A 13,203-nucleotide genomic window follows, 5' to 3' on the forward strand; every position below is an offset into this window, starting at 1 on the left:
CCATCTGTCGGTCTCCCGCCGGGCGTGCACCGGATGTGACGCAGGACGCGCTGCATTTAAACTTGTTTTGAGTGTTGCGGAAGTGAAACGGACCGTTTCTTTACTCATTCAAGTATCTGATCGTAAGTCAGTTCTCTTTCATTTGATCTCTTTTTATGTTTTAATCAAACCTGAAGCAATGTATGGATCTAATTATGAATGACTGATGTTTATCTGTGAAATGTGTGGTTTGAGGCTCTGGTGTTTATTAAGTCATCGAGCAGAGAGAGCCACTTCTGTATAAAACCTGTCTGAGAAGAGAGAGAGAGAGTTTGATGACTATTGTGTTGTTGTGTAGACGTCAATGAGATGGCCGCGCGCGGAGCTAAAGAAGCTCTGGTGAATAAACTGGGTTTTAAAAATAGCAGCTCGAGATCAGCAGATAGTGAGATGGAGAAACTGAAGAGAGAGAATGAGATGTTAAAGAGAAGTGTGGAGCAAATGAAAAGAGCTGGAAAACATTCAGATCCTGACAGAGCCAAACTCCTGGAGGTAACATCATTTTCATACACACCAATAATGTGTTTAGAGCTGATATTGATTATAATTCTGCACTGTCTGCTTGTTTTTAATACACAACACATTCTTCACGTCTTTAATTTAGAATCTGAACCAAACATAATAACATTTAACATAGAAGTGGAAGAATCAACAGAATTAAAGCCCTATGATATAATATCATAGTATTAATAATAATAATAATGCAGAGATGTGATGAGTTACACAAAGATGAATCTGTTAACTGTTTATCGCTGTCTCCCAGAGGATTTTATCTCTAGAGACATTAAGAGAGAAGAACACACAACAGCTGCTGGACAAAGATCAAGAGATGTCCAAACTGAGACAACAACTCCGGGAGACACACGGAGACGTGGTGTCCTCACTGCAGGAGCAATTACAACATGCGAAAACCAAAGAGATTCAGCATCAGGCCTTAGCGAAAGAGACCGAAGACCTGAAAAACAAGTATTGTGTGGTGTCTCAGAGATGTGAAGAACTCGAGAAACACAAGACACAGGTAGGGCGTTGACTTTAGACCCTTAACAGAACCATTTACCTAAAAAACACAACACAGACAGCAGACACGCCCCCATTACAAGAGAGCAGAGAATGCAAAAAAAATTCAAGATTTTGATAACTTGTTTTATTTACTTGAGGTGTTTTCCAACATTCAAATTTGGTTGGGAGGTTAATAACACATTTTTCTGTGGTGTGACAAACTCAAAACACATTTAAAGGTGCCAAAGAATGCTTTAAAATAATCTGTTAAATTGTTCTCTGAAATCTACATAAAAGGTATGTGGCTTTATTAAGTGCAAAAATTATCTACAGATGGTTTTACATGTCCATTTACAACCCTAGGATATGGCTTCAGAATTAAATGGTCTACCATTTCCTTATTTGAAAGGGTCATAAATAATAATGTTGAGCTCTGCTCCGATTGGCTGTTTTTCAGAGCAGCTCCATTAGTAGCTCTGTTTTTGTGTAAAAAACCTTATGTTTGAGGCTGTATCAGACGAAGATACAGAATTTGAAGAATAATCAATTGTTTGGAGATTGTTAATGGATGTTTCAGAGTGGTAATTTTGTGTTTTTTCTAGTGCTAGGCATAGATTAATCTAGATTAATCTTATACAAAGTAAAAGTAATTTTTTATGTGTTTAATGTGTATGTGTATATATAATTATATCTCTCCAGCACAGAACACATATTTTGAAAAAATGAACCACACACGACACTCCAAACATTTATTTTGAATTAGCGCCCCTCGGAAGAGCAGTCACGAGCCGCCACTGCTAAACGCTAGCATATAGCATAACTAGCATATAGCGCATCAGCAGTAACAACGTTGTTTTAGCATTGTAACAACATTGTACTTAATTTAATGCATAATTTAATATTGGGGCGTACATCTCGACTGTTACATCACACTCACAGTTGTTATGCTGAGATTTGCCTGTTTTCCAGCCGTCTTTTCCATGCACAAGGTTTTCATAAGGAGGAAACAATAGTGTTTGAGGATCACAATATGTCATTATCATGTACAGAACTCTTATTATTCATCGATGCCGAGGTAAATACAGTTTTACATTCTATGGCACCTTTAATATCTTTACAGGGACTTAAACAGAGATAATGAGATTTAAAATGTACTTTTGTTAAATATAATCATTCATAATATATTCATCTACTTCATAAAGTACATTTTTAAATATTAGGAGTTTTCACTGTGTGCCAATCAGAAACAGGCAGATCTTTATGGTATTTCTTGTCATTTAGTATTAGATTATTCAGATGAATGAGTGCATGATGAAGTTCAGACACTAGATGACACTGTTTCATCAAACATATATGAATACACATACTCTTCTATACGTCTGTTCATTTATCATAATCGTGTTAAGACATCCCTCACTGTTCAAATAATGTTTGATCACACGTAAACTGCTAAACATTAAAACAAAAAATGAGATCATCATAAAAAACAAAATATATCAGTTTCATCATTGTATACATAAGAGTTGGAGATGTTTGTTGTGTTTTAAACAATCGTCTATAACATCTTAATCTGTGTGTGTGGTATATATCTGTTAAACCTGTTGTGTTTGTCGTTGTTCTGTCATAGGTTCAGGTTCAGTCTGGTGAGTTGTCTGTGGTTCAGGAACAGCTAAAGGATGTGAGTTGACACCTCAGGATTTCACTCAGATATTTGTGCTGTGGTTTTCTACGCTGATGTCCTTCTCTCTCTCTCTCTCTCTCTTTCTCTGTCATTGCGTTTAGGCTCTGGAGAAAAATCAAAACTGGTTGGTTTATGATCAGCAGAGAGAGGCGTATGTTCAGGGTCTTCTGGGCAGGATCACACAGCTGGAGACTCAGTTAAATGATGCAAATCAAGCTCTTCAACAACATAAAGCAGCTGATTCAAATGGTAAGCTTCACATGGACAGTGTTTGAAATAGATGTACATCTTTTTAGATTCTGGCCTAAAAATTCATTTTCAAAAATTAAATTTCATCCCTTTAAAGTCATTCGATAATGATATGATGTTTAAAAGTGTTTTAATCTTAAAGTTAAATCTGAAGTGTAAATTCTCTGTCTCTGTAGTCACACCAGAATTGGGCAGAAAGCAGACCTTCTTAAGTTTATCTTCACTGATTTTATATTTGCTACCAATCATTACTATTGAATTATTATGAATGATGCCATCTTGTAAGAACCAAGCAAGCATATAATAATAGCAGAAGTGATCTATGGCAGGTGATTCATAAGAACAATGTTTTAAACACAGCAGAGTCCGGTCAGATGCTGGAGGCTGAACAGACCCGCGCTGGACGCATTCAGGCAGAACTTGACGATGTGAAGAAGAGGTATGAGGAGAAGAGCAGGGAGGTGACTGAGATCCGGCAGCAGCTGCAGGAGGAGAGGAGGAGCAGTCGGGAGGAGAGAAAGAGTTCAGCTGAACGAGTCAATCGACTTCACTGTGAGCTGAAGACAAACAATGATAGACTAGAGGAGGAGAGAAAGAGGGTATCTGAACTCCTACAACAGGTAATAAAAATCCTCCTCTTCACATTATTCTCAGGACTAGAAATATAATTCCGATCGGAGCCGTTGGTGTATTGGGCAGTGCTCCGACATGTAGAGCAGACGTGCTTTCGGTGACACACGTTTGACTCCCGACCTGGTGTGCTTTGCCGGTCCCGTTCCCCTCTATCCACCCTTTCCTGTCCTCTCCTTTCTGTATGTCAATTAAAGGAATATTCCAATTTCTTAAAAGAAAAATCCAGATAATTTACTCACCACCATGTCATCCAAAATGTTGATGTCTTTCTTTGTTCAGTCCAGAAGAAATTATGTTTTTTGAGGAAAACATTGCAGGATTTTTCTCATTTTAATGGACTTTAATAGAGCCCAACATTTAATACTTAACTCAACACTTAACAGTTTTTTTCAACAGAGTTTCAAAGGTCTATAAACGATCCCAAACGAGGCATAAGGGTCTTATCTGGCGAAACGATTGTCATTTTTGGGTCCAGCGTGACCTAACGTAAATGCGTAGTGACGTAGGGAGGTCACGTGTTACATATATAAAATGCACATTTGCGGACCATTGTAAAAAATAAACTGACACAAAGACATTAATTAGTATCATTCCACATACAACAACGAAGGAACGGTCCTCTTTCAACACACTTGTAAACACTGGGGCGGAGTTTCGCGTTCGTCTTCTGTGACCTCTTGACGTCATGACGTATTGCGTGGGGTCACACTGACGTATCACGACCGGATCTAGACGAAAAGTTGTGGTTTAAAAGAGCATATTTGTTATTTTTCTTGTCAAAAATGACAATCGTTTCGCTAGATAAGACCCTAATGCCTCGTTTGGGATCGTTTATAGTCCGTTGAAACTCCGTTGAAAAAAACTGTTACGTGTTGAGTTAAGTATTAAATGTTGGGCTCTATTAAAGTCCATTAAAATGAGAAAAATCCTGCAATGTTTTCCTCAAAAAACATAAATTTTTCTCGACTGAACAAAGAAAGACATCAACATTTTGGATGACATGGTGGTGAGTAAATTATCTGGATTTTTCTTTTAAGAAAATTGACTATTCCTTTAAATGCGAAAATGTCCCAAAACTAAAACTAGAACTTTAATTATCTTGTAACTTGAATTTCAGTCTGTTTTTCACATAAACCAGTTGAGTATTATGTATGATCAGGTTTAGAATGAGGTGAACTGTTCTTTTATTAATGTGAATGTTTTGAAAGGTAAACGTGCTGCAGACATCACTGATGAAACAGCAGGAGGAGCAGAAGAGACTCAATCTTCTTGAACAACAGGTATTTACACCATCATCATCATCATCAGCTGCTGCTGCTAGGGCTGTGCAATTAATCGTTTTTAATTTTCGTTTACATTTTTGATTTAAACTTTTACCAAAACAAGATAATCGAGGTAAAACAATTATTGTGTGATTAAAATATAAATTGCATGGCACTGGACCGATGTGTTTGTAAAGCCTTGTTTATACTTAACTTGTTTATGCCCGAGACCTCGAGGTGATTCTGGCCAGGCAGGCAAGCCTGTGATGTACCTCTTGAATGCAATATACCAAGAAGGGGCAACCTTCCGATCTATCTGATGAAGCAAATACGGAAGTGACTTAAACTGCAATTCATTCATGGGCTGCTAGTCTCAATGCCCACAGAGCCCGATGTTAAAATGCCCAGCTTTACAGGAGAGATAAATGTGTTTACAGCTTGGTACAAAAAACCCTTTTGGTCAATTTAGCAAATTTTTCCCTTCATGACAACTGTGGGGGGTGACTTTTTAACTCATCTATTTAAATTATATTAAGCCTTAAAGTTTTGCATAATTAAGGGGACGTGGCCACTTGAGTGACTGGTGTACTGCCACTGCTGTCACTACCGCCGAGCTGGGTGGGTGTGTTTTGAGCAACCAGCCACCTCAGCTTCACCCACGTCCGCCTCTTCACCCATTTTTGGATATCCGCGAGTGATGTGCAGTGAGTTATTGGCTTTAAAAAAACTGCACAAACCTATGGATGATGTCATGGACACTACGTCCATATTTTTGACAGTCTACAGCCTAAACTATCAGACATAGTTTATCAGACATTTTTAAAGTATGGAAACATTGCCATTTAAAACTTGAATTCTTTTACATATGATTCAGAATTATTGTCTTATGTTTGTATTGAATGTACCGCTGGATGAGGAATAAAATACAAACCTCAAGATATCTGGATTGTTTGTTTGGTAAAACTGTTAATGAAATTATGTTTAAAAAAGAGAGAGAAAAGTGTTTGTTATTTTATTCATGTTCTCATATTTATATGTCAAGCTTCGATGTTACAAGCACTGAGGTTGTTCCAGCGAAAAACTTCTTTTAAAGGCACCACTGCTTTGAAATGTTGAGCTTATTGCGAAATTTACTTAATAAAAAGGTTAAATAACTGCATGTTTTTAAAGTCACAGAGTAATCGTTTTAAATAATCGTGATTATGCTTTTGGCCATAATTTAGAAGCCCTTACTGCTGCTTGCGTAAAGCTGTGAATGAAACGGCCGTCTTTATTCCTGCAGGTCAAGTTGTCAGCCAAAGAGTCTGAAAATGAAAAACTGGACCGTCAAACTTTGCAACATCAACTTCACAAAGTTTTGAAGGAGCTTCGTAAGGCCAGAGATCAGATTGCACGACTGGAGTCCTCAGTAAGTTGTGAGCTATGATTGCTGAGAGCCTCATGTAATGAATAATGTGTGATGATGTTGTGACTTTCTTCTTTAGAAACAGCAAAGAGATTCTCGGTTCTCTGAACCCAGCACTTACAACAGGATGGATTTTGAGAGATTGACGATTGAAGATCGGATCACATCTCCATCTAAAGGCCATAATCTATTAGATGAGAGTATTCTGGAGTGTCCAAACTGTGGTGCTTCATATCCCACCAGTCAGCACAGAGAGCTTCTCGCTCACATCGACTACTGCTTTAACTAACCCACCTGACAAACACACAACACTGTGTTATACACTCCACTGACCACACACAAGCTCCAGTGTTTTTGCCTGATTTCAAAAAATATCTATCATTATTTTTATATGAACTGCCTTTTATTTTATTATGTATGGTTGGTGTCGAACTTCAAAAGTTTAAAGAAACTTTTCTGAAGGAAACGTAAAAGTTTTTGTTTACATGGGGCTTTTCCTGAAAATATTTTAATTTATGAATTTAAATGTAAATTTTATTGTGTTAGTTCTCTTTAGGTGAAGTACTCATATTGACATTCAGTACTTGTATGCTTTTATGCTTTTGTTTTGAATTTTAATCTTATACAGTATACTGTAGAAATGATGCATCACTGAATCATCTGCTTTAATGAATAAAAAGATACACTGTGCAGTTTCATATGTGTGTATCTTCTTGTGTAGTGCTATCATCACTTTGACAAACCAGATAAGACTGAAGTGCCTTTGAACCCTAGCAACATTATTTAATGTTGCATCATTTGAACTGAAACAGGAAGTCAGTACTGAACTATTGAAAAGACCATCGCCCAGCCATTTTTACCAAAATAACCAATAGCATTTTGTTTTTGGCACAGTTCAGCAAAGTCACATTTGACAGCTTGTGAGTGCTACATTTGTATTAAAAAAAGTCCTGATTTAGATATAAATATTATTACAGAATAAACAATGATAAGATTGATGTGTATTTATGTCTAACTGATGTTAGACATAAATGCCCTATTTTTGAACATTTTCCATAAAGAACATAGTGGTAGAAAGAGACGGCAATCAAATACAAAAACTGTATTAAAATACCGAATAGTGTTCACAGGCCATGACAAACACAAGGACAAACATTTCGGGCTTAGCCCATCATCAGTGTCACAACTTTGAAAAAAGGGCTAAAGCCCGAAACGTTTGTCCTTGTGTTTGTTATGGCCTGTGAACACTATTTGGTATTTTAATACAGTTTTTGTATTTGATTCAGTCTCTGAGTGCGGTCTCTTTTCTACCACTATACTTATTTAACTTGGAGTTACGCACCGGGCATACTGTTTAGACATTAGGCGCAGATGCCACTTTTTCTCCCAAAAAGAACATACCCAAATTAAAATGTCTGCAGCTCTTAAGAAGTCCTCATGAAATCAAAATTACACTTTTTTCCTTTAAGAAGAAATACACCATCAATGTTTTAAATAAAATTCAAACTGTAACATAATGGGGTGGTTTGTTTCTTGGACAGATATTGGCTTAAGCAAGGACTAGGCATTGGTTTAATTAGGACATATAACTAGTTTTAACAAACATGTCTTACTAAAACATTACTTCTGTGCATTTTGAGGCAAAACAAAGGGCACTGATGTATTTTAAAATATGTCAGGGCAAGTTGTTTTCAGTTGGGACAGCTCTTACATTTATTTTAGACTATGACTAGTCTAATCCCTGTCCGGGAAACCGCCCCAAAGTGTAACAGCTTAGCAATTTATTTACAATGATTTCTGTAATGATGTTTGGTGAAGGTTTATGGGGGACAAATGGGGACAAAATTGTTTTGTTTCTTTTAATATTTTTGTTTCTCTTAAACGAATAGTTCACCCAAAAATTACAATTCTGTCATAATTTCTTTACACTCATGTTGTTCTTAACTTGCATAAGTTTCTTTATTCTGTTGAACACCATAGAAAATTCTTTGATAAATGATGGTAAGCATGGTATTGATTTCATTGAAAATGGGAATTTTGGGTGAAAAACATAAAAGTTGATTAGTAATTAAGGTAATCAAGGTAAAACAACAACAAACAAAAAAATGCATAGCTTGAAAGTTTTGACATTTATTAAAAAGAAAGTTTTGACATTTATATAAAATATAAATGGAATCACAAAATGCCCAAATTTGTCCACCAACAGCAGATCAGTACATGTTTTTGATTAACACAACTTAAGAGTTAAGAGTGAAACTAAAAAAAATGGATCCATTTATGAACTTTAATACTGAATATGAAATTTAGTATATAAATAATAATCACTGTGATGATGTACATGCATGTGTGTAGCATAAATTATTTCTGACATATAAGTTTGTCATGTCTGAATGCTTGTATGTATCACATGAGTAAACATATAACACCATATGCATGTTTACAGGTAGAAAACTTTAAGATTTCTTCAGAAAAGTTTGGTGGCTTTTCAGCTCCTGCAGCCTCATAATATTGACATTGATGTCTATAATTCAACCAAATTCTACCTAAACAGAAAGTCACGTGACACATGAGTAACTCAAATGATGATTAGTTGATTGTTAATGAGTTGTTTTCGAAAAGCAATTGATTTCTTGTATCAACATCTTTGCTGGTCATAATACAGTACTGTTCATAACTTACCTCTCAAACCATCATATTAATCCTAAACTTAATCCTGCAATTTTCTTGTTTGAATCACTGTGACCATTCATTATTTTATTATTATTTAAATGCATTCATAATGATTTTTGATTATTTCCCATTTTATTATTTAAAATGATTATATTGATTATTGATCTGTTTTCATTCTGCTGTAATATGTATTTTCTTATTCTTCAAACAGTAGTACTCACATGTTACCTGTCGATTTCAGCAGGTGCTCTGATCAGCCGTTTGTGTTTGCTTCATTTAAGTCTGACACAAAAAAATGTTTTCTGGATCACTGAATTTTGTTACTTTATTTGAAAATCCACTAGGTGACACAATGCACGTACAATAATTATACATTTTCACATTTCCATTGTGTTCAGATTAATATGTTGTTTGACTAATCTGTGTATTTACATATTAACTAGAAATATATAAAAAAAAAACTTTCGGTGTGGGGCTCCTGTTTCAGACCGTGTCACAGAAACCTGAAATATAAAAACAGTAAAACCCATCAGTCCTCTGATATTTCTATTCTGAATATTAAATCATTCGTGACTGCTCACGAATGAACCTTTGTCTCACCTGTGTGCGCAACACGTCTGTATTTGCCCAGCAGACAAACCTCTTGTTTCTTCTCTGTCACAATCTTCTGATCTTCAGGCCTGAGGCCTTCTGGATGTCGGGAGAAGATGAAGGAGTATCCATCCAGACAGGTGCCATTATAGTCCATTTCTCTACAGGAGTAATGTATGGCGTAATTCTCATAGTCTGTGTCAATGACCCAGTGGTCATCATCTGGTAAAATACACAACAGAGATTGAGTAAACGAATGCGTGATGTCATTCTCATTGACCAATGGCAGCAAAGATCTCAATGGACATTGACACTTAGTGGTCATTATCACAAAAGAGTCCATACAACAAAAAATATATTTTCAAATATAACTTTAAAATATTTACTTTAAAATATACAAAAAATGGCCAAAAAATATTTGATGAAATACATTTTGAAATATGTTTACAATTTTTTTTCCACCAATATATTTTGAAATATATATTTTAAAGCATTTATACATCACATTGGAACAAAAACTTTGTTTATGTTGTACCCTGTAAACTTAACATGTTTAAAAAGGTTGAAATTAAATATATTTTTATATATAACAGAAATTAACATAAATATTTTGATTAAAAAAAATTGATATATAAAAGTTAAAACTAAATATCATATTCAAAAAATATATTTAATTAAGCTTTACTTACTACAAACAGTATTTAGCATATATTTCAAACATGTTTCATTTTTGTTTGCCATACATTTTTCATAAACTGTGAAATACTTTTGTATAATGATTCATAAAAAATGACCCTTACAAAGGCAAACAATTTTCTACATAACTTATATTTCCAATCTATTTATTAATTTATTTGGTAGGTAGATTTGTATTAAGCAGATATCTCCTCAGACACATTCATCTTAACTGTACATTAGCCTTCATGACGTTCCTCACATATCACTTTTCCTCTTTGCATTTTTCAAAGTCAATACTCACATCCAGACTGGAGATACGAAGCAGCTCCCCAGTACCTCAGCTTAAATTTGGCCGGATGTTCAGTATTTTCAAAAGTACCAAACATGTTGGCGCACAACTCCCAGTTACTGTGGTGGAGAACAGTGTTAGGGTTAGTTAAGTGACAATAGCAAAACAACACAAATCCTTTGTGAACTCACTTCAGAATGATAACTCGACCGTTAGCAGCCGCTGTCATGGTCCCGTCCTCCTCTACTTTATATGTGGCAACTATGTTGTCAAGAAGAAAAAGTCCAACCGGGTCTTTCTTGGCCACAGCATACCACGGCCCTTGAAACTGAAGAGCGATATAAAAACCTCAAAACAACCATCATTTTACTCAAATGAGGAAAACCATCTGTGGACTTACTCTATATTTGTCAAAGTCTTGTTTGACGGTGAAGTTGCTGACCAGACATTCTTGGGCCCAACATGTGGCCAGCAAACCCAGGGCTACACACAATCTCAGCATTTCTCTTCAATGAGCAAAAACAATGTGAAAAAACAGTTATTAGAGAAATACTGACAAATGTAGTCATCTTATGTATTTATATATGTTATTATACAGAACTCATAGACACATATGAACATAAGGAACGTACCTTGATCCCAGTATCTGAGAAGAGTTTTGCAGTGAGCGGATTTATATAGCAGATGATTTGTGGGGGACTGAGGATTTCATCTCCAGCCTCTCTGTGATTGGACCAAAGATTTTACATAACATCAGGGTTAGGATCATCATATATGATCACTTCTGACCTCTTTACAGATGTTTGTTTGTCTTCAGGTCATAACTGGCTTGTGTAAGAGCTTCTGTCATGTCAAACTAAACATTTTTGATAGTGTGAGAGAAATTCATCATGTATTCATGAAGCCTGAGATCAACACTCATGTGTTTGTGTGTGTGTATGTTTGTGTGTGTGTGTGTGTGTGTGTGTGTAAATTGTGAGTGTTTTATAACTAAGTTATTGTCAGTACAACACAAACAATCAGATGTTATTGAGTCGAGCAAAGTCCAGCTGTCTTCATTCACTTTATCTGTGTTGCTGTTTGTTGTGTAAGAAAATAAACAGATATTCCGTGTTTGTATTTGCTCTTTTGCAGGGTTTTATCACTGATGTAAGTTTGGTGCCTGGGGCTCATACATGTCTGTGCCGGTTTTATGTCTCTTAACACATGTACACACGCACGCACTCTTGAAAGGAGGATTTCGTGCATATTAGGTCCTAACCAGGTCATGAGTCGTAAGCGGTAAAACTGCATCAAATGTCTGTTTTGTTGGCAATCGGCACGTATAAGTGCATGTAATGTAAACGACACAAACATGTAATGAATTATAAATTATCCAGAGATAGTGGGATAATGTTTTATGTATGTTGCTTGCTCGTGACTCGCTCCTCCCACTGGACGCCTCCAGGATTTCGTGTTTATCTGGAAACAATCACTAGAGCTGATCTGTCTTTTATAAATCTGATAAAACTAAAGTCTTTTTGGAGATATGAAGGTGTGTGTGTGTGTATATATCACATTAATGTGAATTTCTGCATAAAACAAGCAAAAATATCTGCCAATGGGGTGAGCAAATTTTTTTTTATTAAGTTTTTAAGAAAAAAAGTTTAAGATTTTTTGCTTACCCCATGGCAGATTTTTTTGCTTGTTTATGCACAAATTTATTTATTTTTTTGTCTTAATACAGAACTGATTTTCTAAGATCATTTTGCTCATCAAGACAATGCATCTTGACTAAAGAATTTTTAGATATTTTATTAAAACAAGACAAAAAAATACTAAGTCATTTTTTTGCAGTGTATGCTATAAACAGTATGATTCATATTATTATAATAAAGAGTTCCTCACAGCACATCTATCAGCTGAATAACTTTCTGTAAACCTTTAAAATTTTACTGAAACCTTGAATGAATTCATGTAGTTGTTTGTTGTCTGTTTGTGGGTTTGTTGCGTGTATGGTATTTTTTTCTGGATGATCATTCATTGAAACGAAAGGTGATGAAGTTAAATATAGTCCTGTGGTGTTTGAGGACTCGTGTGAAAGCTCTAATGTTAGTAGAAGCTCAGGAGAGAAGATCCCGCTAATCACTTTTACTTAATCCTGGATTGACAACTGACACATACGAATCATGTAAATGTTGTTTAATGTAATTTCTTTTTAACATATATCTCTGTAATCGGAGAACCTCCTCTTATATGAATACAGCACACAGAGGTGTTTTTATAGGCTATAGTCGAGTGACAGATTGTGTGGATATAAACAGATCCTCAACACTCACACCACTTTACTAAAGGTGAAAACACTAAATATAACCTGATTCAGAGAATTGAGCTTCTTACCTGTAGACTCTGACATCTGAAGTAAAGGCCGCGCTGTGTCAGGACAATCATAAACACACAGGGGTGCCACTACTAATTTGGGGCCCTATGAAAAATATATTTCAAAATATACAAAAAATTGCCCTTTTGGAATATGTTTAAAACAAAATTTAACCAATATATTTTGAAACATATTTTTAAAATAATAATATTTTATAAATATGTATTTTGCCCTCCATATATTTAAAACCAAGGAAATATATTAAGTATTATATTAAATATATTAATATATTAAGTCGCATTGGAAGAAAAACTTTATGGGGTTTGAACAGGTTCAAATTAAATATAT

General features: G+C 35.3%; 2 protein-coding genes across 3 annotated transcripts; one reads left to right on the forward strand and one right to left on the reverse strand.

The window, feature by feature from the left end:
- The first annotated feature begins 45 nt into the window (after positions 1–45).
- On the forward strand, positions 46–6,966 carry cep55l (centrosomal protein 55 like). 2 transcript variants are annotated; one of them, XM_065242718.1, is made up of 9 exons: positions 46–122; positions 338–531; positions 803–1,057; positions 2,666–2,716; positions 2,821–2,968; positions 3,329–3,588; positions 4,810–4,881; positions 6,146–6,271; positions 6,348–6,966. In XM_065242718.1, the coding sequence occupies exons 2-9, from the start codon at positions 349–351 to the stop codon at positions 6,555–6,557; spliced, it is 1,305 nt and encodes a 434-aa protein (XP_065098790.1). In that variant the 5' UTR covers positions 46–122; positions 338–348; the 3' UTR covers positions 6,558–6,966. The 2 variants fall into 2 exon arrangements, with proteins under 2 accessions (XP_065098790.1, XP_065098791.1); XM_065242719.1 differs by having other exon boundaries at positions 3,332–3,588.
- Positions 6,967–9,245: 2,279 nt separating this feature from the next.
- On the reverse strand, positions 9,246–11,052 carry rbp4 (retinol binding protein 4, plasma). Its single transcript, XM_065242720.1, has 5 exons — positions 10,897–11,052; positions 10,688–10,824; positions 10,509–10,615; positions 9,539–9,751; positions 9,246–9,441 (listed from the first exon to the last, which is right to left on the reverse strand). The coding sequence occupies exons 1-5, from the start codon at positions 10,996–10,998 to the stop codon at positions 9,422–9,424; spliced, it is 579 nt and encodes a 192-aa protein (XP_065098792.1). The 5' UTR covers positions 10,999–11,052; the 3' UTR covers positions 9,246–9,421.
- Between the last annotated feature and the right edge of the window lie 2,151 nt (positions 11,053–13,203).

This window comes from Paramisgurnus dabryanus, chromosome 1 (assembly GCF_030506205.2).
Source record: "Paramisgurnus dabryanus chromosome 1, PD_genome_1.1, whole genome shotgun sequence".
In the NCBI taxonomy this organism is placed as follows: Eukaryota; Metazoa; Chordata; class Actinopteri; order Cypriniformes; family Cobitidae; genus Paramisgurnus; species Paramisgurnus dabryanus.

What these genes read in the sequence shown, in the direction of transcription:
- cep55l (XM_065242718.1), top strand. Translation starts at nt 349, where the DNA reads ATGGCCGCGCGCGGAGCTAAAGAAGCTCTGGTGAATAAACTGGGTTTT. An exon ending in ACAGAGCCAAACTCCTGGAG is followed by an intron (nt 532 to 802) that starts GTAACATCATTT and finishes GCTGTCTCCCAG; the next exon opens with AGGATTTTATCTCTAGAGAC. An exon ending in TTGCACGACTGGAGTCCTCA is followed by an intron (nt 6,272 to 6,347) that starts GTAAGTTGTGAG and finishes TTTCTTCTTTAG; the next exon opens with AAACAGCAAAGAGATTCTCG.
- rbp4 (XM_065242720.1), bottom strand. Translation starts at nt 10,998, where the DNA reads ATGCTGAGATTGTGTGTAGCCCTGGGTTTGCTGGCCACATGTTGGGCC. An exon ending in AAGACTTTGACAAATATAGA is followed by an intron (nt 10,825 to 10,896) that starts GTAAGTCCACAG and finishes ATCGCTCTTCAG; the next exon opens with TTTCAAGGGCCGTGGTATGC. An exon ending in CAGACGTGTTGCGCACACAG is followed by an intron (nt 9,442 to 9,538) that starts GTGAGACAAAGG and finishes TTTATATTTCAG; the next exon opens with GTTTCTGTGACACGGTCTGA.